The 25,929-nt window shown below is 39.8% G+C and overlaps 1 protein-coding gene across 1 annotated transcript in view; it reads right to left on the reverse strand.

Moving 5' to 3' along the window:
* Positions 1-17,064, reverse strand: part of CPA6 (carboxypeptidase A6) — an 82,982-nt gene extending 65,918 nt beyond the window's left edge. Inside the window, exon 1 of the mRNA XM_077186294.1 lies at positions 16,748-17,064. Coding sequence (XP_077042409.1) covers positions 16,748-16,833 — 86 coding nt within the window. The 5' untranslated portion in view covers positions 16,834-17,064. The remainder of the gene's footprint in view (positions 1-16,747) is intronic.
* Between the last annotated feature and the right edge of the window lie 8,865 nt (positions 17,065-25,929).

Here is a 25,929-nt window from a genome sequence, read left to right on the forward strand (position 1 = left end):
GGATACTGAAAAACAAAAGCATTAGTCTATTCACCTGCTGGCTTTGAGTATATAGATTCACAGTGGAAACTTATTTTCCATGATATTTCTGTTGCCTTTGATTACATGGTCTGAGCAGAAAAAAAAAGTAATTCTTAAGATTAGCATGATATATAACTGACTCCATAACTGCAGAAGTATTTTATATACAGACTGAAGAATCAAATGTAGGGGCAAGTGTACCAGGATGTTGTAACCAGTCCAGAAATGGAACAGACTAAGAGCAAACTATTTAAATTCATCTATTTCCAATATCATCTAATTTGGAAACAACAGATACTCCTTTCAAGGAATTTTATGTTTTATTAGGACTCAGCAACCAGGAGATAATCAAGGCTCTTTTTTCCCTAACAGCCAATTCTACCTACTTCTAAAAGCAGTAAGGTGCTTCTCTGAAGAACACATTAAATCAAGATATACACAAATGGGCCCATTTGCAATCTGTGAGGACATACTCATTTGATTCTAGATTCATTTTCATAACTGACAAATACAGTTTACAGCTGACTTCCTCTAGTACTGGGTTTTTGATAATAGAGCCTTAGTTTAGTAAAGAAAGCAATTGAGAAGCTTCTGACCAGTCAATGGATGCATCAAGAGTCTTGTGCAGATGGAAATCTTTTAATTGATGCTTTTCAATGCCTTTGAGTGTAGAACTGTTGGTGATGCAGGGTCACAGCTCTTGTAGTACTGCATATTTGTCCAAGTCCTGATCAGAAATGCAGAATATTTAGAGGCTTAGAAGAGCAAGGCCATAAGCCCTAAGCACAAGGACTGAGTGTGAAGCCTTCCTGCATAGAGATCATCTGAAGAGAGAGAAGGGAGGGGAATAAACCTAAATATTAAATGTTAAAGCTGCTGCAACCAGGAACAGATGGCAGTGCAGACATCCCATCAACAGATAAAGCACGTGGCAAACTCAAAGGCCCAATTTAAAGCTGGCAATATAAAGTCTGTTTAGGCTGCCAAAGAACCAGATGTGTCACGCCTGGAAGACTCTTTCCTTCACTGACTCTTTGCTTGTGGGTCCTGTGATTGATATCCCAAAAGTACACCATAAAACATTTACAATTTAATGGGAGGTATTCTCATCACCAACATACCTAAATTGTTTTTTTCCTTTTTTTTTTTCTTAAACAAAAGGTTGAAGTTACTTCTTGCCAATTAAAAACACACAAAAAGTGACCCTTAAATAGTTTATCTTACTATTTCTAGTGCTTTGGACTTAGCTGGGTTCAAAATCTGCTACCAATATGACTTAACTTATGGAGAAATGTTTGTAAAATGGAGTACAGAGTGTCTTTTTTTCCTTATTTCATTTAATGAACTCAGTTTATAGCTAAATAATACAAATATTTGTGTAGAAATGTGGAGTGAGGTTAGGAAATTCTCATCACAACATGAATTAAGATGAATTAACATGCATTATGGTTTCATTCACTTTGGAGAATTAAGTAACTTCTGGAGAAAACATTTTGTTTACTATCATCTGTTCAACACATGATTCCTCTTAGCCAATACTGCTCAGAATTATGCAGGTTCCTGAATTAATGTCTGTGTTTTCCCCCAGAAATTCAATAGGTAAATATCAGAAAATCAGACGGCAGTGTTCTTTATTTTATCTAAAGGGACAACAAAGCTATAAGCTTGAAGGAAAAGTATGACTTGAAAAATATTCTTTAAGCAGAGAAATAAGGCAGTAGGGTTTGGGATTCCTTTATGCTACCAAGAAAAGAAACAAAATTGACTTTTGGGGAGCTCTGCTAAACAGGAAAGCCAGAGCTGTTATTGGATGGTAAGGTTTTTACCTCCACAGAGATAAAAAAAGGTTTAATGCTCTGAACTGAAACTTGTGAAAATTTCACCTATTTGCCCAGTAATCACCTTTCCATCAAATGAAGGAGCATTCGTGTTTGGCTGGATTCTGATTTTGTTGTTGTAAACCTCCCTGCAGTGCCTTGGCTGCTCTCCCAAACTCTCGACTGGCACAGCAGGGACTCTGTGTTCTCAAAGGTCAAGGCGTGGCTACAACTGAGTCATGGCTCGGCCACTGAATGTGACAGGATGATTTTGGCTCTTCTGTTGGAAGAAGGCAGGGTGGTGAGGGGCTGCTAGGACAGACTCAGGGCCCTGACAACACACAGCAAGTTCCACCAGTGCCACTCTCCATGCTGGAGATCTGTGGTAATAAGCAGATGTTTTATGCACTGTTAAAACAACTTACAGTTGATTTCTTGAGACATGCTATTACATTTGTTTATTACTTGATTGTTAAAAAGCATTACCACACTGATTATTTGTTTAACATCAATCTGGAACATAATTTGCTAAACTACAAGAAACCACAAATGCAGAGATCTCCTTTGAATGTTGTGTCTTTGTCACTGAGATACCAAACTCGCCCTTTGAGGTTTACATCATTCATTTTGTTTAGAGAATTCACTGCTGTGCTCTCAGAATAAACCACCCCCTGCTGCAGAAGTTGGATTTATGAAACATGATGTAAACATGTTCTGCCTAAGAGCAGGCAGACAGCAAATGCCTAGGGCATTCTGTAATTGTCCTGGGAACACAGTTTCTAAATCATGTCAGATTTATTACTGTAATTTTCATCACATACCTGATACAGTAAATGTTTCTTAAGGTTTTATAGTTTTTATCTGAAAAAGACAGATTGTTTAGTCTACCTGACTGCATGACATCATGCTGTTCATACTTTCTGTATGAAAGACAGTTCCCTTTGCAGGTGTTGCTTTGACTTACCAGGTTTGAGGTATCATGGATAATGATGCACATATTTGTGTGAAGGTATAAAAATATACTTCTAACTTTTAGTGAAAAGGGACATTGCTATAAACTTCATCCAGGATGTGTTACACTGGACTGAAATGACCAGGGTAGGTTATGTCACTCAGAGCTATTGTTTATGACCTCTTGCTTCCTCCTCTTTTTTGATCCCTATTTCCAGCTCCCACACAGAGAAAACCACTAAACCCAAGGAAAGACACCAACAAAATCCAGAGGGATCCAGCAGAATAGGATACCAAGTTCAGAGGGTGTCAGTGGAGTCTGGTGCTCAGGTATCAGTTATTTCTCAGCATTGTTCCCATCTACTCAACATATTACAAAACAGAGCTTTGTCTGTTGATTCTTGATGAAAATTTCCTAAGTATGATTTAAGATCTCTCTTGATCAAATAACTCACAAAAATTAAAGAAATGCTGAAGAGAGCTGCTAGCTCCTTAAACAAATCATCCCATCAGCATTTCTTCCCTTCTGTCCAACTGAAACCAAATCCCTAAATTGGAAACATTTGTAACAGCAAAAAATTGTTGGGCTTATTTTCACCTGATGAGATTGCTATTTATCATACTGTCTGGGCCCACTGTCCAAAAGACCTGTTTAGAGCTGAAACTGCTATTGCCTAATTACACTGCAGTCACAGAACAGCAAATATCAGGAATTATGTGCTGAGCCAGCAGGAGAATACCTCAATCCCTACCTAGAACGGTCCAGCAGGATGCTTAGGAGGAAAGATGAGGACAGTGAAGCACAAGAGAGGTGGGAACTGAGAGCAGGTATGAGGAAAAGGAGCAGGTTTTTATACAGCAAGCTGTAATCTCAGCTCAGCACCTGCACAGCCAGCAAAAGGAAAGGTTCTTTGAAAAAAGACAGCTGAGAAAACTAAGTACACAGGGCTTCTGGGAGAGAACTTTTTGATGCCAAATGCTATTTCCATCAGGGAGCTGCTGCTTGCCAAGATATGTCCCCCAAGCAGCATTTTCACTAAAAAAAATCTCCTGCTGCTGCTGTAGCACCCAGTGTTTTTATGAGACAGAGCTTCTGTGTGCTTACTCCCATCTAAAGGTGAAATGCTGAGCTAGGGAAGGTTGGTTGGTCTATTTGATTTTGCTGAGTTTTTTGCAGGTAGATAGGATGTGTCTCAATTTTACTGAAATGCTCTCAAAGAGATGAAATCTCAGATGAAAAAATTGTGTAATGTTTGTATTGTTTTATGCTATCTTGAATGCATGAATTATGAAATCTGTGATCAGTATTGAACTTCTGCTTTGCTCTACATTTTCTCCTGGAAAAGGACAGCTGCTTTGATGGGATTTATCAAAAACGCAAACAAATGGGATTTTTTTTAAATTAGCAGTAACAGTACATGTCCATTAAACACTAAATACAGAAACCAGATGGAGAGTTGTGTTTATTTTTGATTTTATTTTTTAAAATCCAGCTAATATCCCATTCTCTGCTTTTATATGCTTTCAATTTAAGTTGTATTTTTTACACTGTACACTGGGATAAATTCATAGGGTGAATTCATTTCCATTTGCAATTATTGCAGTCAATAAAGCTGCAATGGGCAAAATATTTGCATTTTGAGTGACACTTGATACACTGTGTCAATTAATACCACACAAATGTAGAGCTTTAAAAACCCCTTAAATTGTTGGCTCTGTATTTCTGCAGCTTCTTTCTTATTGTACTTTTTTTGTGACCATCTATCATTACATCAAGTTTCATGGAAAATGGAGTTGGCATGCTCCATGGCTAAGAACAAGCTGCCAAACACTTTTATTGTGCAAGAAGCAGCACAATATATGAGGTGATACTTTGTGTTTATGGTGGAATTTTGGGGTTTTTCTGTCTCAAATGAAAAACATATCTCTTTTTTGTGCTTCCATTTTTGCTTTTGTGAAATAGAGAGGAGTGACCTTAGCCATACATCAGGATAATGTGCGGCCAAAACAACAGAGGCCTCTTTGGCTGCCAAGCTCAACCAAGAGGCAACATTTCCTTCAGTTAATCCTTAACATAACATAAGACAACTCTTACTTCTCTCTTCATAAACTGTAATTTAAAACTCCCCCTTCCTAGTTTTACATGAGTAATGATTAATCTTAAAACAACAAAATCCCACACGCAATGGGGACACAAGTTTTGGATGCAGCGAAGAGCGCGTGGTGTTCCTGTTTTATGAGCAAGACGTCACTGCTAAAAGCAAGCATCTGTGTGCTCCTCACAGGCAACAGATCCCAGTCTTGGTCTGAGATGACTTCATTGTATGGCATCTGGTGTTTTACAGCCATGCAGTTTAGAAAGAAATACTCTCTCTGCAATTTTATAACTTTAGAAATATTACCTTAAGTTCACCCATTTATTTAGTCTTGTAAGAAGCAAAGTTCTTTATACAACAGCTAATTTTAAAATTACTCCGTTTTTTGCTTGAAATTTGTGCTAGTTTTTTTTTCTCCTGAAAAAAAGTAATATTTTCCAGAAAGCCAGAGGGACTTTTGTTGCTACATCCACCCTAATAGTTAATTTTTCCATTGGTTGCTGTAAAACTGGTCCTCCCAGTAAGATCCCTGCATTTCCCTTCTGCCTAGTCTTTTTGTTTGTTTGTTCAAATTATTTTCTATTTCAGCAGAATTGTTATTTTGCATTTTTATTGGCCAGCTATTAACTACTCCATTAAGACTGTATTGCATTAGCTCTAACAAGATAACTGAAATCTGGCCGATCCATTACTTGTGGCATAAACATTTAAAATGTACATCTCTTCCCTCAGCTAATGTCACTTCACAGTAAATACACCTGAGTATTAGGAAGCTCTTTCCTCAGTTTTGACAGACTTGTCCCATTTAACCACCCAGGAGAAGGCTTTTCCTCTCCTGCATGCTTTTTTTTTCCTGATATAACTGTGCAGGCTGCAGTGGCAGTGACTTGCTGCAGGCTCTGCGACCAAACGCCTTCTGATTCAAAGACCACCCCGAGTGCAGTTGTCACACATAAAAGCTCACATGTATTTTTTCAGCAGAGATAATGGTCACTGGATTAAAGGCAAACAATGCAGAAAGATCAGATTTCACAGAGGAAAGTGTTCATCTGTCATTCTCTGCTGTTCTGTACCCTAAACTGGCTCATGGCACTGTCTCACTGTCTGCAAATTGTTAGGACTGATCTCATGTGACAAGGTGAAATCTCTGGGTTTTGCTCTCACTCTTACAGTTTTGTTCAGCAGAAGAAAAAATCAGGTTTTCCTGGTCCATGGAGCCCTTCACTTACCATTCTTCCTCTATGGACCTTTCATAGGATTTGGAGAGATTGCCCCTCTTAAAAGGGAGGTGTAAGGGCTTAACTCACCCTGAGCACTACTCTATACTGACTCCTTAACATGTATGGCAATGACTTTACTCCACTTTTCCAGTATCTCCCAGAGGCTTAAGATAACCAATTTTTTTATGGTTCTGTACTGTTTTCTCATGCTTGTGGATGATACATGCTAATCATTACAAATTGTCCTGCACCTTGGTCAGACAGGGGCAGTCTGTGCTGACTACCAGACTTTTGAGATGCCTTTTTGCCCGTCATTCACCATACAGTAAGAAAACCACCAGTTATCTTATGAAAAAGGGGTGATAGGTCCAATGAAAAGTGATGAACATACGAAAAAAAAATAGCACACTGGTGGGTGGCATGCCATCCACTGGATAAGAACTAAGAGTAGAGGGAGTGGGCACTGCCGGGGCACTGATGGTCTTGTAGTGTCCAGGTCTGTGACACCTCTTAACTTGCTTCTGAACTGCAAAAGCACCTGAACTCACTGGACACCTACTTTCTAATTTGACAGAGATTTTTTTGGCAGGTGAGGCTAGATGGAAGGCCTTGAAAGGTGTAACTACTTCACGCGGCAAACAACATATGCTGGAGACAGGAGGAAAGGCTGAAGACCCTGAGTCCTCCCTCACCCATTTTGAGCCTGAAATATCCACATTTCTGTCTCTGTGTTGGCCCAGAATCACCTGGCAAGAGTAGATCAGCAACTTTGTCACGTGTCTGTCTGACAGAAATTGATAAAAAATCTTCACTGAGAGAGTTGTCAGGCAATGGAACAGGCTGTCCACAGACATGGCTGAATCACAATTCTCAGCCATTCCTGGGGGTTTTTAAAAGACATGGATGTGGTGCTTAGGAACATGGCTCAGTAGTGGACTCTGCTGTGTTAGGTCACCAGCTGGACTCAGTGATCTTCAAGGTCTTTTATAAATGAAACAATTCTATGGTTCTATGATTCTCTGACCAGATGATGTCCCTTTGCCTGGGGCCTCTGAGAGATATGATACACAAAATGTGCTCAGACACTGCACAGCCCATGGCAAGCAGACAGGGCTCCTCCCAAGACCTGGTCTGGACACAGGTCTGGAGCCCTCTGTTCCTGTGTTTCCTGCTCCTCGCAGCTGCTTCAGAGGGAGAATCACCACCCTCTCCAGGACAAGTTAGTGTTGAACAGAAAAAACCCTTCCCGTAGTGATCAAAACATGCATAATTAAATATCTCACCTTATATTCTAGGCTAGGCCTCGGAAAATACATCAGGAATTATTTTTATGTGGCTGGATAGTGAATACAAAAGGTTTTATCCTTTTACATTTATTTATCTTTTACAAAAGATTCTTTGATTTCCTCTGAAGCTTTTTTTTTTGGTCATGTCAAAACATGACTACATGTTTGACTATTTCAAAACTAAGAGAGCTGCTTCTGGTAAAAGCAAAATAAAAGAACCTGAGCTGAAAAAACAGAAGGTGAAACTGTTTGATTTTTTACATGGAAAAGCAAATTACTTAGATTTTATGTTCTATTAATGATCTCCATTTACATTTTTTACCATTGTTGTTAGCACAGGCAGATGGATCAGGGATCCAGCCTGTTGATAAAGGAGCTGGATAAGGACATGCTGTGCTGTCTTTGGGCTGCTGGGTATGTTTACACTGTGTGTTACTGGCAAGGACACAAGCTCATTCTGCACAGAGATCTGAGTTACCAGCCCAGACTTGGCATTGTGCTTGCACAGTGACTCCTGTTATTTGGTGTAAATTTTGGGCAGAGCATGTTTTTGGCTGTCTGGGCTATACAGTTCAAGTATTATTTCCCTGAAAGGTGAAAAAGGTTTATTTCCCAAAGTTTATTTTCCTTAAAATATGGAACTGAGCTGTGACAAAAAAGACAGAGTTATTAATAAAATGTACCTAATTAAATGTCTTCTCTTTCTTGCCATATAATAGTTATTGTTTGCCTAACATCAACCTATTTAATGAATAGAGGCTATTTTTTCTGTAGGCCCTATCATGCCAGTCTTGTTCACTAGGTAAAGAGGGACTTACAGCTTCTTCAGACATCAAGCATAATAAAATCCCTTTGCTTAAAAGCCCCACAGGGTGATGGTTAGTACCAAGGTTAAATTTTCCTTTGGTTTTGCAATTTCAGGAAAGTACTTATTTGAAAATAAGCATCATACTCTCTTTGGTTCTGAAATACTCATTAGAGATTGTTTCATTGACATAGGTCTGGAGAGGAATCTGGCAGTTGGGACTGATCAAGGCACCAAATTCTGCTGAGGAAAACCCAAGGTGCACTCCTTGGAATACACACCTGGGATAAATTGGTTTCAGACAACTTCTCCCAGTGCACAGGGAGACAACAGACTCGAGGTAGCAGGCAGGTACCAAAAACCCAGCCATTCCTTCCCCTTCCCTCTGCTGCAGAGGCTCTGCAACAGCCAAATCACAACCTGATAAGCTGTCAATTAGTCCTGGGGGAAAAAATGAAGAAGTGGTTTTTTTCCCCCCTCTGTGCTCCTGGAATTGTCTTGCTGTGGCAGAGATGTGCCAGTCCCTGAGCAGAGGCTGCACATCTGGAGGAGCAGAAGCACAACTGACTGCCGTGGCAGCGGGTGGCCACTAGTGCGGCCACAGCAGGGTTTGGCTGTGTGACTGCACTGCAGCCTCAGAGTAGCATCTGGTGGTAATCTTGGTAGGAGTACAGTGGAGTAAGTCAAAGAGTTTTTCATTAGGCCTGCTAAAGTAATTTAGAATAGTTTGGGTTGGAAGGAAACTTTAAAAGCCATCCACTTCAATGTCCCCAGAGGGACATCTTTCACTAGTTCAGATTGCCCCGAGAGGTGGTAGATGATACATCCCTGGAATCCTTCAGGGTCAGGTTAGATGGAGTTCTGGGCAACCAGAGCTCTTCCAGGACATTGTTCCAGTGTTTCAGTGCTCTCATTGTAGAAGATTTCTTTCATCTATCTCGTCTAAATCAACCCTCTTTTAGTTTAAGACCAATTCCCATTGTCCTATTGCTACAGGCCCTGCTAAATGTTTGTCCCCATCTTTCCTATAAGCTCCCTCTAAGTACTGAGAGGTGGCAACGGGGTCTCCTTGGAGTTTTCTCTTCTCCAGGCTGAACAGCCCCAGCTCTCACAGCCTTTCCTCACAGGAGAGGTGCTCCAGTCCTCTGACCATTTTCATGACCCTCCTCTGGTCTTGTTCCAACAGGTCCATGTCCTTCTTATGCCGGGGTCCCCAGAGCTGGATGCACTGGAGCACTCCAGGTGGGGCCTCATGAGTCTGGAGTAGATGGGCAGAATCACCTCCCTCTACCTGCTGGTCACACTTCTGTTGGTGCAGCCCAGGATATGACTGACTTTCTGGGCTGTGAATGCCCAGAGATTATTTTTAATCTCAACTAAAAAGAGCTTATTTTTTTATCTTTGGGTTGGCCATGAGGTGCTGCTAACTGTATCATTACTATTCTGAAGACATTTGAAATACAGTATAAGAAATGGTAATTTTTTCTTACAATAATTTGACTAAAATAAACCCCCTACAAACTCATTTTCAAGGTCCTGCTGTGGTAGTCTCCCCTGGATCACAGTCTTGCCTGAGCTGCAGAACTTAAAGAAAAGAAAAACTGTTTTGATTTGGTAGGACACATCTGTTCTTTCCATGGTTGTATTTAGGCAACCTAGAACATCTCTTTGGAAAATGCTGTTCTGTGTATTGTTTTGTGTGGTAACTCTATGGTGTGGATTCTCTTTAAATAAATAGACTTTAAGTCCCATTGTTCCCCAGAGGAAGAGGAGGCTTAGCAGAGCATTGTTCTTCAGAACATTCAGCCTGCACAGGCAGACACAGAAGCAAAGAGCTCATACTCTCTGTCCACTGTTGGATTCCAGCTCCCATCCCATCCTCCTAATTTGGCAAGTTCAAGGTACAAAATAATTTTTAAAAATGGAATTTATTGTCCCCATTCATTAGTTGGTCTGAGTATATTTCACAGTACTTTGGCTTACCTACCCTCAGGTGCCTTCCACAAAACGCAGTTTTGGAGTTTTCTTTGCAGATACTTTCCTGAAAATCATTGTCTGTTTAAGGTCTGATTCTGATCTGATATACTGAGGTGCAAATTAGTATATGCCTTGAAATTCAGGCACATTTTGCTGTAATACCAACATCAAATCAGAACCATAACTCTGTACCCAAAGGTACAGTCATGTGAACAAAGCCTTTAAATCAGAATCATAATTAACTGAAAAAAAATACAGTTAGGCTTAATTGTCTCCAGAATTTTGCTGACTGTGGATTTGTTCTTGCAAATCTGAAACCAGCAAAAAATGTGGGTATTTTACCCACAGCAGAATTTTCAGAGAGAGGTCTAATGTATAACCATAATTATTGGTTCTCATTTTCCAACTAAACCTGCTTATGGTAAATAGGATGAAGAGCATGGATTTCACTTGTTTTGTGCACGAAAAACAATACTGACAACATAAATATGTAAGTTAGGTGGACAGGGGGCAGTAACAATGCTGTTTCTTTTAAATTATTTACTATTTTTATTTTGTGTTGAGAAAAATTCTATTAATCTCCTGCCTGAGAGCAAAACAAATCATATTGCCTGGGCAGTAAAAATACTGACTGTTGACCTATACTGCTGTTCTCAGTTTTTAGTGCTATATGCATGCCCAAAGAGATGCCTGATATATGATCAATATAACTGCTTATTTCTTGACTTTTGCATGAACGTTATGCACACTGTGCCCTCTTAAATAATATGTTCTACCACAGAAGAGTGAGTACAGTTTCTGTTATGTATTCAGAAGTAAAATTAAGGAGGAAACATAAGTGAAGAGTAGATGACAGAGTTTACCTCCAGGAGATAGAGATGATTGATGGTGTCCGTTCACCTTCAGCTGGATACAGCAATAAATGTTTCCTGCAGCATTTTGACCATGTAAGGCCATTTCAGACATGTGGATGACATTTTTACAGATACAGATACTAGAATTTCAGGAGACGAGACTTTGGGATCCTGTTTATTGTGCAGTGTGGGATACAGTCCTATGCAGTAGTAAGGGTTCCCTATAAAATATCAGCAGTATATTCAAGAAAAGCAGATCTTTAATCTCCCTTTTTCAAATTCACTCTTTTCAAAACTGTGAGTTTCCTTCTGGACTAAATGTAGGTTCCACTGTCTTTTATGTTAATTGCTCACATATTTTAGATTCCTTTTTTCTTTAACTAAAAAAAAAAATAAAATCAATATATATGTAATTTATATAGTGTCTGTCCCCTGTTAAGTGCTTGCTAAGTCCTGTACAAAACGTTCAGATTTGAGAACCTCATTTTAAGGAGCTATGAGTGTGAACTCACAGGAGCAGCATCTACAAGTGAGTATAGTGTAGAAGTGGGAGCTTTGGAGTTCACTGCAACTACTTCCAGAAGCTCTGGGAAAAGCTGTTATTTCTTTTTCTGCATAGTTTCATGAGACAGTGAAGCTGGTGTATCCAAAGGGGATGTTTCAGACTGAGGGTCTAGGCAGATTTTACATGTGAATTCCTTATTTTTAAAAGTATCTTTTTCTAAGTATCTCTTAGATGTATCCCAGTGGTTTTGGTTTTTTTTTGAGAACATAATTGTTGACTGTGCCCTGAACTTAATTTTCTTTAATAATAGACTACATTACCATTTGTAACATACACACTTCTAAAAATGAGGAAAGTGGAATACTGGAATTTCTTTTACACTTCCAAAAAATCATTCTTACTGAAAGGCCATAGGTTGAACATAAGTTAGGAAACCTAGGACAGCTCAAAGCTCCTAAGTATGGGTGCAAACTTTGCTCATGTCTTAATATTTTGTATCTTGCCTTACTTTCCATGCTTTTTTTCCCCATCTTCTCCAGCTGCAGAGGTCAGAAGCCACAGCACCAGGCAATGGTGTCCCAGTTTGGATAAGCATGGGAACCAGGCTCACATGGTGACATGAACCTGTGTATCAGTTTAGACACAGCCATAACAAACTGGGAGCCTCCTTACCTGGCATGCCCTTCACTGAGGTAGCGAGGATGTGCGTACTGTTCCAATTGTTTTGGAAAAGAAATTAAAAGAGGGAAAGAAAGTAAGACTGAAACACCTCATATTTTTCACTTATAATGAGGAGAGCAGAAAAACTTTAAAAGGTAAATTTATTGGACATAAAGGAGAAAAATAATGAAAACTTGATTTTTTTCCTATAGGACAACATAAATATTGTTGTGCAGGGGGAATATCAGGTAATGAGAAAGTACATAATTAGAGCTGAGGTGTTGGGACAAGAATAGGTAAGTGGTCCCAAAGCTGTTGTGGATTTCACTGATCTGTTCTGGTTTTAGGAATCAGCCGTGCTTGTCTACAGAATTATTGGTTATTTTAAAAAATGGATACTTAAATTATTTTTGCTAGAGAGCTCACAGCTTTTCACCTCTTAGAAGCTCCCTGACACCATCCAGAGAAACATTAAGTTTGGTTTTCATCTGAATGAATATAATTACCTTCCCTCTCATGCTGTTGGTGTGCTTTCCAAATGCTTTTTTTGCCAGTTGTGTTCATGACATTTTACTTCTACTTGGGGGTGGGGAGGGAGAGCTGAGCAGCAGAGAGAAAGAACTTTTTTTAAATAGCAGAGCTTTTAGTCCCTGATTAAAACATTTGGAAAAAATCTGCAGAGGGAATAGCACAGGAGGAGTTCCTTTCCACTTCTCAATTCCCTCAGCAACTCATTTTCGTCACACTCCCATGTGTTTTTTCCATGAGACAGAACAATTGCCAGCCATTGTGTGTAAGGTACTGTGGGATCAGAGGTACTTAGTTATGGTATGCAGGGGTATTAATGAGCATTAAAATACCTGAAATTTGCTGAACGCTCTCAGATTTGATATCTGTCCTTATCTACGTGAACAGTTGGTTTATGCAATTTTCTGGATGTCATGTCCCAGTAGCTACAGCACATTATATCTTGAACTACAGAACATTCCTTTACTGTTCTCTGTTTCCTTGCTATCCACCTCCACATGACTCCCAGGTTATTTTATGTGGTGGACCATAGCCTTTATCTGACCAAGAGAAATTACAATTATCTGCAGTACTGCAACGCACTGAAGAATAACATTTTGGAAGAGTTAACATCTTGATCCAGTATTTTAAAAGACCCAAATCTTGCAACAAAAATCTCAGAGAAAAACTGTACAAGTTATTTCAGCCTTTGTCTGCACTTGGTCATTTGCAAGTGAGAGAAGAGGTGAGATGAGGACCACTTCTGAAAAGGCTTCGGAAGAACAAAAAGTGGGGGAGAAATAGGAGGTAACATGCTGAGCCACCATGTACAGGTGGAGGCAGATGAACTGAAGTAAAAAGATCATAGAAGTGATTTTTAAAGAACAAATGAGAGAGATATTTTCTATTCTAAGAAACCTTGACCTGCTAATGGGAAGCTATCTTCTTCTTCATATGATTCCCAAGAGTAGGAAGAGTGGTGCATTTGATAAAAAAACCCTCACAAAACTCCATCTGTTCCAGCACCCTACTTTGTAAACTATCAAAAGGTTCCTACTAGATTCATTTTATGTCTCCCACTTCCTGTAACTGGAAGAAACAGAAAATAGCTGATCTCTATCTACTAGGTCCATGTGACTCAAAGTTTACAGACATCTCCTAGAGACTAAATTGTTTCTATTGGAGACCAAAGAGTTCTAATTTACTTAATTTACTTGGTTATTTCAGGGGCTTAAAGTATTCCCATGTATTTGGTTGTCCTTGTTGCTCCTGTGTGAACTTCTGGTAATTGCCTCCAGAAAAATCCCCTTGAATATTCCACCTCTACTCTGTCCAAACCCTGATATGTGTGTTTGTCTCCCACTTATCTACCTCCCCTGGAACCTTTGGACAGAACATACAAATGCAGGAAGGAAAAAAAGTATGTGTGAGTATAGTTTTGAATTTGCTGTTGGGTGGCTGATTAGCAGTGTCTTCTAGAGAGCTCCTCTTGAGTTCCTTCAGGCTGAGCTCCTGCTTATTGTGTGAGGCAGAAGGCAAATACAACTGTCCCTCAGTCTTTCCAAGAGCTTCGAGTGCTTCTTCCTCTTTGCTGAGACTCCCCAAATATTTGCTGACTTCCCAAAGGTATCTAGAACACATTTATTTAAGGATGTGCCCATATGGCATACCTGGCCTGCTTGACAGAGTTTGGAGAAACACGTGCACTTCCAGTTATTTCATTGTCTTGGGTCTAAGTTCTCAACTAAAGAGTTACAATAATGTGTGCCTCCAAGTGCTGAACTAAGTTTATGAGTAACATTTCCATTGCTTTTTTTTTTTTCCTCTCATTCTTTTGCCCTAATTATACTAATGCCTTTTCCCTTTATGGTACAGCTTCTGACACAATAGAAATTACTAGGATTCACAGATGTTTCTTGGCACAAAAAGAAGTCAGTTTGTTGGGATACCCCTTTTCATGGTGAACATTAGAAAACTACTCACCTCCTAATTGGCTTTCCCAAAAAACCCTACCAAATTTTTTTCCCCTTGAGTGGCAGTCAAGTTCAGTAGTAATGGCAATACTTGCTCAACTGATTCTAATCAATGGCACAAAGAGAAGAATTTAAATTATCCTGCCCAGGACACTGTGATGATGATGGATGGACAAGATATATTTGTAATTCTGTAGAAACCTCCATGCCATTTCAAATTAACTTTCCATCATCTTTTATTGACACAAATAATGCCAGGATAGTAGAAATGGAAAATACTAGTAGAGGGGGGAAAATATTAGTAGAGTAGGAAAAATATTAGCTTGTTTTTCCAGTTTGTGTTACACATGTGGTACACATTCTGGTTTCTGTTTCAAATATTGACCACATTTTCAGCAAGGCTTGTAAATGTATCTTGGCCCCCCTACTACAATTGCCTATTGACTAAGAGTTCTTATTATTAACTCTAGGTTTTTTGGGTTTTTTTTTTTTGTTTGTTTTTTTTTTTTGGCAGTGATTTTCTTGTCCAACTTTTGGAAGCTGATGAGAAGTCTCATTTTTTTGGACTAGAGTCTATGCAAAAGCTTCTAAACCAGAGATCAACAAAGGAGAATTTGGACTGGTCTTTCATGTGTCACCTTGCGAATATTATTTTTAAAATTTTCAACAAAATTGTTGAGTTACGTTAATGAGCAGAGGTACTATATTTGAATTTTTATGTATGTTTTTCTATTTGAACCAACTTGATGATAGTTGATGATGTCACTTAAACCTAGAGGATAGTAAAATGAGTGTTTTGACATTTAGTCAAAAGTAGTAGATAACTTATGTGATTAATATTCAGAAAAATTTAAGCACCAGCCCTGACAATGTGTTATTCATCTCTATGTCATCTGGAAACAAACTGAATGCTATCTTGAATTTAAATTCAAGACCATGGAGACCATGCCTGTGCTATGGGCTGCAGACAGACAGAACAGAGCTGTTGCACAAAACTTACAGCGGGACCCTGGCTTTAAAGAAAAGTTTCGTTTTCTGTCCTGCTGCTTTTTGGCACTGTCAGGAGCATTCCTGACTGTGGTGGCCTGTTTGATTTTGCAGTGCAGACAGATACTGGAACGTAAGGAACTGAACAGAGATGGCAAAACAGCTGTCAAGTGTTTAACTATTTTCTATCACTAATAGTGACTCAGGGGTCAATTGCTTCATATCACATTACCAAATCCTTGAAGCTTAGGGAATGTTTTTTTAAACTTCATTTTAGAAGGGGAATTCCTATGCTTGGCTTGGCTACTCCAATAAAATAAAAAGAATAATATAGCTCTTACTTCCACAGAGAGGTGTGCTTTTCCTGATGAATTTGATGGTGACTGAAAGAAATTTATATTGTACATTGACACATGCCACTGGCTTCGAATGCTCCTATATTCAAATGCCTTTTCATTCGCATAAACTTACTATGTTAAATATTTACTAAAAACAAAGTCTTTAAATTGGGCAAAAAACATTCACTTTGGAGGCAAGTTCACTTTTTACTACTACTTAGTTCAATCTTTCCCTTTCTAACACAAATTTGAACTGCCGTTGGAACAAAAAGGAAAAGTCTAGTTTGAAATGCACGTGAACGTTTTAGTCTCCACTTGCTTACAGTGGAGTTCCCTTATTGCTTGAGATTCCTATGCATTCTCTAATATGAGCGCACACTGTTCAACTTTTTAGAACAATTTTAGGTTCCCGTATAATTGCGCCCTAAAGGAAATACAGATCTTCATTCATTTCAGAGCACGGTGGAACCTCAAACCCCTGTATTTCCCCCCTGTATAATCGCAATTCCCTTTTTCACAAGGACACTCAAACTTTTTTTCTTTTCCCCCAGCGTAGCATCCTTCCTTTGGCTAGCAGAGACTCGCAGCACCTTTATCAAGAACTACATGCTACACCCGCCAGCGAACAAGCCCACGACCGGGTCGGCGGCGGGAGGGGCGCCCGGACCCGCAGACACCGGGCGGCTCTGGCCAGCGGAGCGCAGGGAGCGCGGCCGCGGAGCTGCGCCCCGGGCACCGGAGCGGACTTACCCGGCGTAGCGGCCGCGGTGGCCGCGGAGCGGTAGCGCAGCCTGGAGGCAGAGCAGACAAAGGGGCAGGAGCCCGCGGAGAGGCATCGTGCGGGGCCGCGCCGTCACCGCCGGCACAGCCACCCCCGGCACAGCCACCCCCGGCACCGGCACCCCCGGCACCCCCGGCACCGGCACCGCCGCCGCGCCCGCCCCAGGTGGCGGCTGGTGCCGCGCACACAAAGCCGCGGCCGCAGCCGAGAGGAGCGGGGCGCTCGGAGGTGTCGCTGGTCGCCAGCGGCGAGGGCAGAAAGCCGGGGGAGGACGCCCGTCGGCCGCGCCCGGGCACGGGGATGGGGATGGGGACGGGACTGGGCGGGGAGGCGCCCGCCCGCCCGCCGGGGAGGGCCGGGGGTGCGGGGGGTGCGCGGCCCCGCCCGGGGGGAGCCCGGGGCCGGCGAGGGCCGGGCGGTGCCGAGCGGCCCCCGAGGGCACGGCGAGGGCCGGGCGGTGCCGAGCGGCCCCCGAGGGCACGGCGAGGGCCGGGCGGTGCCGAGCGGCCCCCGAGGGCACGGCGGCTCCGTCGGGGCCGGCGGGACGAGGATGATGCGCGGTGGGTTCGGCTGCAGGTGCGGCGGGGCGGCCGGGCAAGGGCCGCTCAACGCGCGGTCAGTGGCATCGGGGGATTATCGATGAGGTTCCCGGCTGGGCAAGAGCTGCGGCTGATGAGAGGGCAGGGACACACCTCCATGAAACAAAGAGTGGTAGAGAGACCATTAGGAGCCATAAAGGCAGGAGAAGGTGGGATTTCAGTTTACTGCTGTGGTGAAAATCTTGTGTCTGAGTAGTGAGAAGGGAAGAGACACTCATACAATAGAATGAATTAAAAGCCCAGCATGTTTTAAAAACTGGACTTTTGCTGTCTCTTCCACACTGGTGATATTGAAAGATTCATGTAAAGTGCTCCATTGGAGCACTGAGAATAACAAGGAATATGGGGAGAATTTTTCTGCAAAGTATGGTAGTTTATAGAAAACACATGGAGTACCTATTAAAGAAAATATGGGTAAAAATAAAATGCCAATATGGAATAAATGGATAGCCCTTTGATACCTTTATGTTGAATTTACTAAAAAGGAGCAAAAAGTGTTTCAAACCCAACTGATTTTCTGCCTCTGAGAGCAAAATGAACATGTGGGCTGTAGACAAATAAAACCAGCTGACATTTGAACGTGTGAGAACTACTCTAAATCCCTGTTAATGTTTCAGAAACACAGGGAGCCTTTTGAAAAAGGACTGTATTAAACCACACTCACTTTGTATTCTCTGGCTGAAAGGCAAACAAGCATTTTCCTTTGTCTCTTTTTCACACCGGCAGCAAATCTGACAGTAGTTGTGTGATAGAGTCTGGAGGTGGAAAAGACTTTGTCCAAGGCAGGATTATTCTCTTCAGTCTGGTTATTGGTGTTCTCTCTCTTGAGCTTCCCATCTCCCCATAACATGCCCCACTTAAAATCTCAAATTCATTTCTGGTGAGAATATGCAGAGGTGTATGTGTGTGTGTGCTTACATGCTGTACATCTCTTGTTGAAAACACTTCCCATTAACTATAGGCAAGCCCCCAAATCTGCTCTGTGAATCTTCAGTTTTATAATAAATGCAACTTCAACTTTACAAGCATCTATTTCATAAAAGCTCTGCTCTCTGTTCAGAAGTGACTTCAAAGGTAGAGTTGAGCAACTGACTTTTGGAGGGCATGAGTATGATATTAAAGCAAAACCCACTGCTTTATTACACATTTACTTTTCTTACTGTGTATCCTTGCTACACCTGAAGTGCACACTGATTTATTGAAATGTTTAAAAAATGTAGTTTGGCTATCATTCTAAAGAATTTGCTTTCCAGATGAAAACCTGACTCTATCTGAGTTAGTAAGAATTTTACTTTTGGCATCTGATTGTAGAATACTTTGGCTATTATTCTAAAAACTTTGCTTTCAAGAGGAAAACTTGGCTCCATTTGTATTGGGGAGAATGTAATTATGGGCTTCTGTGGCTCTAGGTTTCAATCTTTAGTCCTGCCTTTATGCAACATTCACTGAAAGTAAAATGCAAGCAGGTATGAGATGGAAAGGAAATTCAAGCACTAAAACCAAACAGTGAAGGAAAGTAACACAATGGGAAAGAAAGACTCAAAAAAATTTTAGCTACCTTTGTTAATATGTACTGCTTCTGGCAGTTTAAAACACATTTAAAATATAATTTTAAAGAACACTTTTAGAGCTGTGGAGAAGCTGAAGATAGAAATAGCTCAAACCTACTGAATAGGGCTTTAAGGGAAGTAGGGGAGAGTGAGGTGGATACAGGTGCATTGGTGTCTGTTTGATCCATCAGTTTAAATTGTACTATGCTACAGGGCATACTGGAGGGAGGGCTGGAATTCTGTCATGCTGGCACCTAGGGAAGGATTAAAACACTGTAGTCAAGCCTGGAAGTTACACATGTGCTAAGTCTCCTTTCCTGACAAAATGGGGCTATCAAAATTGCACCCAGCTAAGCAAAGGATTTGAGACAAAGAAAATCAGAATTTCTTTTCCTTCTCTTCTTGGAAAAGAAAAGAGAAATTGCCAACACCAAGGGCAGCTTGGTAGTGATAACAGCTTTGGATGGAACAGAGGAGAGCAAACTGAGATATGGTTTCCCTCTTAATGAATCAAGTTGTGGGATTTATCACAGCATCCTACACTTAAGAAGGAACACAGGCTGCTGAAACAGAGGCAGTTCTACACAGTGTGGAAACAAGAAAGGATTCATTTAAAGTGAGTGGGCAGGCAGCCTACATTTGGTACCTAGTCTTTAGAACATGCCACATATTGGGAAGAACAGAAAAAGGGCATTAGCTTCTTATAAGCACGTTTTATACCTTTGAGTTGTGCCAGCTCTCACCTTCATGAGAAGGTTGCATTGGCTTGAATAAACAAACCTTGCTGCACATTTGTTAGAGACATAACAGTTCAGAAACAGGAGTTTAAAAGAGGTTTACATTTTCTAGTGTAAATCACACTCATTAATGATAAACTAGACTAGAAGCGCATTCATTTTCTCTCAGTTATAACTCATTAAAAATATTGAAGTTGATTGAGTGCAATGTCCTTTTCAAGATCTGCTCTCCATTTCTTTTAACTCCCATAGAGAACTTGTCAGATGAAGGACAGTGAAAGTGGCCCTGCTGATTATGTTCTAGGTTAGGTTTGTGGTCTAAAAGAATGAATGCGATATAATCCATGCATTAGTGCCATGGCTGGTTAGCCTTCTAACCACTCTGTGTAGTCAGGAGTCTTACAGTAGCAACAGAGAACTGATAACCTGAGAATTTCCCACTCCTAGGAGTTGGTTATGCAGGTTATGCTGGGATTTGCACTATGAGAGACAGGCTGCTGTTGGCACCTGAGACAGTTTTGTTACAATGAACTGGTGCTTGACATTACCTTGGAGGGTATTCAGATGTAATTTTCTTACTAAAATGAAATACAAATATCTTTAGAAGGGATGGACTTGCATTGGACTTGACATTCTGTCTTCAATTTACTTGTGGATGCTGCATTACCGTAACTGAAAAATTTTATTTGAATGTAGTCAATGGCACTAAACTTTTTTAAAATGGTTAAATTATGTGAAAGAATGAGCAATTGCACTTAGAGAATTTCTGTCTTCTGCTATTATTCTGTTATTCTGCAGCAGGACAGGAATAGAGGTTAAATATTCCTTTTTTGTTTTGTAGAATTGAGGGACATTTAAATATGGGTTTGCTTTAGAAGAAGCTAAAGGAAAATAGGTGTATAATAGACAATTATCAACAGATCAGCCCTCTATCGAAGCCTTTAGGAACCATACTGATAAATAACATCAGAGCACAGTATTACAAACCTGATAAGTCAATTTCTTAGTACAGTTTTAGTCTTGGAAAGAGTGCTATACTTTTGTTCATAGGTTTCTTTATATGTATGCAATTCTTAGAGCTAACCATAGGAGAAGAAAATTTTTAAAGGCTCTGCAGGAGGCATCCTTGTGAGGAAAAGCTGTCTCTATCTTGAGATTCTGCCTTAAGACACATATGGCAACATGGTTTCAAACTTTTTGGCCAAGCATTCTGAAAAAAAAAAGCGTTGCTCATGACAAATAAGAAGTGTATATAACTGGATAAACAAATTCCAGTGTCTAGACTTTATCTCAGATGTCTCTACCCCTGCTAACACACTTAAAGAAGCAATATAAAAATACTCCCTATATTGAACTTACAGGATTTTTATTTGAGTGAAAATACAGCCTTTTTATTAGGCAAGAGACTCCTCTATCTTTTCTGTTCTGCTGAAAATTTCATGCTGGGGAAATATGAGAATGGCAATTTAAAAATTTCTTGTGCCTCCTACACAAATCATGTGTATTTACTTTCTGTACAAATGATTTGTGTGTAGTAACACATTGCACATTTCTCCATCCTTCTCTGAACTTCTCCACTTTAGAGTAATTGAAGACCTCAGCCTTCCTCTAACTTCATGTAACCAGTATTTTGGAGTGGTTTTGCAGGTGGGCATGCTGAGATATAGGGATGCTGGATAATTTGTCCCAAGAGTAAGAGCAAGTCTTTAGCAACTCTAAGTCTAGCATATGGATTTCATTTCACCACTCAAACATATGGAATTTGTGAATTCGTATTTGATTGTACTTCTAATTTAAAAGGCAAACATTTTAGTTCCCAGAGTCTCAAACTCGTCTTAGTGTACTTGGGCTTAAATACAGTCACACTTCTTTTGCTCCAAGGATAGGTGGCATATTCCCAATGAAAGATTTTATGTCATAAAATCATAGAATCATAGAATCATCAAGGTTTGGAAAGACCGTTGAGGTTGGAAAAGACCAATGGAAAAGACCATTGAGGTTGGAAAAGATCAACAAGTCCAATCATTGACTGACCACTTCCAACTCCATTGTAGGTTCAATATCTAGTTTTAAAATACACGTTATTTGCAATAATTGGGGACCCAATAATTAGTTTTTTCAATGCTGAAAAGAAAGAAAAATGATAACAATATTTATTTTGAAACACTGCTAGAAATCTTCCAAATCAACACTGCTCTATAGCAGCTACTGCCCACAAAAGATGGCAGGTGCCAAATATTTATTTCTAACAATTGGCATTTGCCGTATATACACATGTGAAAATATTGAGAAGGAAAGGGTACTTCTGAAAGAGTACATTCAGTACAGTGGTGTTTTGTGTGACTCCCCAGGCAAGTCCTGGCTGAGACATTCTGCAGTGAACTATTATTGCATCTTCTGGGAGGAAAGGGAACGTTACCTAGAGTATCGTACTGGAGGTAGGTGAAGCAAAAACTACAGAGTTGTTAATTTATCTGTCAGCTGCACTGGCAAGAAAAGTGTCTTTCCTCCTCCTCTCTTTCTCACCCTTAACATTGCCTCATAATTATCAGGTCATTTTACCATCTGTGCCTGGAATGATATTTTGATTGTCCTCCTTCAAATTTGGATGCCTCAATAGCTTGAAATGATATAATTAGGGAGTATGTACTTCAGAGCTTTATGCAACTTGAATGCTGAAAAATGCTGAAAAGACTGGAAAATATGAATGGTGAAAAGTACTGGCATTACAGAATTCTGTCAGTCCTGAAACATTAAAAAGCCAAGGAATAAAATCTAGGTCTGGTGAAATATGGCAGAAGAGGAAAACATGGGGAATGCCAAAAACATATTTAATGAAAATATATTTGTGATTAACACCTCACTTGAGTTTTACAGCCACTGAGTTATTTTGGCCAATATTATACCAACTTAACATGAATTGACTTTACAAAATTTTGATTCAGGAAAGAATTTCATAATGAGAATTTCATAATTTTGTCATTTCATCATTTGATGGAAGTTGTGGGATCCATATATTTTCACTGAAAGGTCATCTCTTGTAATGTTTTGTTGGGGGGAGGTCCTTCCTTTAAATGTGATCCTTTAAACATACCCATTTAATTTTAACCTTTTAAAGAACAACCTGCAAAACTCTTTATGAAGAGAAAGTATGGAAAATTGTTTAAAGAAAGAAAAATTGCTGAAGATGGCCATTAATGTTTTCATCCAGGGCACACCAAGCATTGTTTTCACCTGATATCCATGTTGGTAATGCTGTTTCACAGAGCATGACAGTGCAGGAAGGGCACATGATTCAGTTAAAGAACATTTTAGATTACAGTTTAGCTTTTTCTCTTTGTCGTTGGTAGGCAGAGTTATCTGAATGTGATATCCAAGCTAGTCCTTAAAGTACATGTCTGAATGCAGTATCTCTTTTTCCTTTTAGAACAAGTACTCAGTGTTTTATAACTCAGATAGCACATAGTCTTCACTCATTGCTCTCTTAAATGTGGTGATTTCAGGTATGACTGCAGTGGCTGAGATAAAGATGTGCCATTTCCTTTTGCTTTATTTTTCCTTGGACTGATTAGAATTCCCTTCTTAAGCAAATGACACACCCCACTCACCCCCTGCCAGTGTAAAAATGTCCTTATCTCTTGATAGGCTGTTCCACTATTGGAGAAACAAAAAAACCCCCAACCTGGAAGCAATATATTGGGAAGGAAAAAAGGGGTTTCAGCTGCTGTGTTACTGTCCAAAGAGGTTAGCACATGAAAACAGAGCAGGAGCAGACAAGCAGAAAATACCTTTACCCCTTAGGAGCCTGTTAAACTTTTTCCTCCCTGAGTCGTCAGTCAGCAGATGTCAACTTGTTAACCAAGCGATGACTTTCTCTGTTGTTTCTTAACACTATTAAAAGTGTTTCACACATCATCCTCCAATCTCTGTGTGACTGTAGAAAGGGCATAATCCTTTGTGGTAACATTTAACTCAGGTAAAGTATAGTAGGTAAGTTCTCCAGGTAAAAAAAATCAATTCAGATTCATTATCAGCTCAATTATTCTGTTATCAATTATTAATTATCTTGCTAAATTCTAAGTGTTGGTGTGTTTGTTTGTTTTTCCAGCCCAGATAGTGTCCTGCTTTCCTGCCCACAACTTGTGCCTGACATACCAGACAAGCAATTAACATTTTTGAATCTAGGCTCCATAGAGCGAAAACTTTATTCTAAGACACCAAAAAAGAGCTTTGGGACCTTTTTCCTGGAAATTAATTACAATTTTCTGCCCTCTGTTAATGCAAAACTTAGTAGTGAAGATCCATATGAACTGCCAAGTACACTTTTTTGAAGGAACATCTTCATTAACATGGAAGTATTTTGGTGTAATACCATTTTGCATTCTGTAATGCAGCTACCACTGGATATAAACAAGTGACTGCATCTGAGAGTATTGTTGTTTTGAAGAAAATATAAAAATAATCTGCATATACTTTGGTCAAATTTTGTCAAATTTGTTGATATATCTGATAGAATTAGACTCCCCATGCACCATGGAAACTGTTTCCATAGCAAAAAATCTCTTAGCTCAGAGACTCTTCTCCTGGATTAAATCCAAGGATTTAAATTGATAATCTAGAGCTTTCTCTAGCAGCCAGAAAGGTCAATACTTATGAGGAAATTGCCACCCAGCTCTCTGAAGGTTGTACCATCCCACCGCTGGATTCTTACCCTCAAGAGCAAGAGAGGTGCCACGATGTTTCCTTCATTTCACACATCTTTGAGTCCCAAATGCCAACAAGTGTTTAAAGGCTGTGGCATATTCTGCCAGTATCTTCAGCAACCTGCCAGAAATGCAGACAATTGATGTCATAATAGTCTTCCTCTGTAATGCCTCAAAAAACCTGTTACTCTTCTGTAGAAAAACTACTTTTGACTCATCTAGTGAGGTAGTTAGAGTAAAAAGCATAAATCAACAAGGTTTTTTACAATAGACACACCATTACCTGTTTGAGAGCTGATTAAATAAGAATCACAGAGTCTTGAATATTTGTGGATCAGTATATTAATAAAGCACAGGAAGGACACTGATTAGGATTTGTTAAGGGTCAAATGAAAAATAACTATTATTTCCTAAATATCTCCTTAACAAAAGAAAATAAAAACTGTATTGAATTGAATAACCTTTGAGAATAATTTATTTTATGGCCTGAAGACATCATTCAATGATTTCTATTTCCCAGGAAATAGGACAGTACTGCCTAAAACTTCATCCTGGTTCAGTAGTGAAATAGGTGCAGTGATTAAAAAGGAAAAAGCAATATGTAACAAGAAAAAAAAGACAAATATATATCAGTGGATACATATAGTATATATTTCATAAAATCTGAGTTGTAAGAGGATTTAAAACCAGGAAGAAATTAATGACTGGCAAGCCTAAGAACAAAAGGATTTAAATACATTGAGTACAGTGTAAATCCTAGCTGTAGCAAAGAGGTGCTGCTTGATGGTTAAATTATTAATAATAATGCAGAATTAGCAGAAGTGTTCAATAGCAAAATCTGTTCTGTATTTGTAAGAATCAACATTATAACCTAATACCTCAACAGAATTGGGAATCATCTGAGCAGTGATCAAGGAGGACCATGAACAATATCTAATAAGGGATAAAGAAAATATGAATCATCATTGCCAGAGAAGATGTATCCTGAACTTTCATGATTTTAGGTAAACAATGGGTCTCTGCAAGTTTATGGAAAAGTCCATGTATTTCCATATTATGTATTACAAAGGCAGAGTAGCTGATCCACGTAAGGTTGTTGGTCTGACAAGTCCTAGGGAAGACAGAGGAGTAGTTTACACAGGGTGCAATTAGAAAGAAATCTGAGGATTGGAGTGGAAGTAAACAGAATGGATGTCAGTATGGATGGTGAAAAACAGTACATCAAAAGATTTAAATCGAGTGTATTTGACACTTGTTCACAAGCATAAGCTACCCCTCTGGGAGCTGGGTTAATTGCCATGTAGGTGCAATAAATTCCAGCTTTTTAGAAGTACAATACACAATTTCGTATTGCTCAATGTTCTGAATAGCACAAATCAAGAATAGTTGTATGAAATATCACTAAAGTGCAAACTCACAGGTTAAGAGGCTACTTAACAGGTGAGCAAAGGAAATTGGGGTTATTAGAAAATTGAAGTTAATGGGAACCATCTAAGCAAGGCTGCACAAATACAAGTCTGATCTACTAAACTGAACCAGTGCAGAAAGCATGGGAACAATGA

Source organism: Agelaius phoeniceus, chromosome 1 (assembly GCF_051311805.1).
Source record: "Agelaius phoeniceus isolate bAgePho1 chromosome 1, bAgePho1.hap1, whole genome shotgun sequence".
Lineage (NCBI taxonomy): Eukaryota > Metazoa > Chordata > Aves > Passeriformes > Icteridae > Agelaius > Agelaius phoeniceus.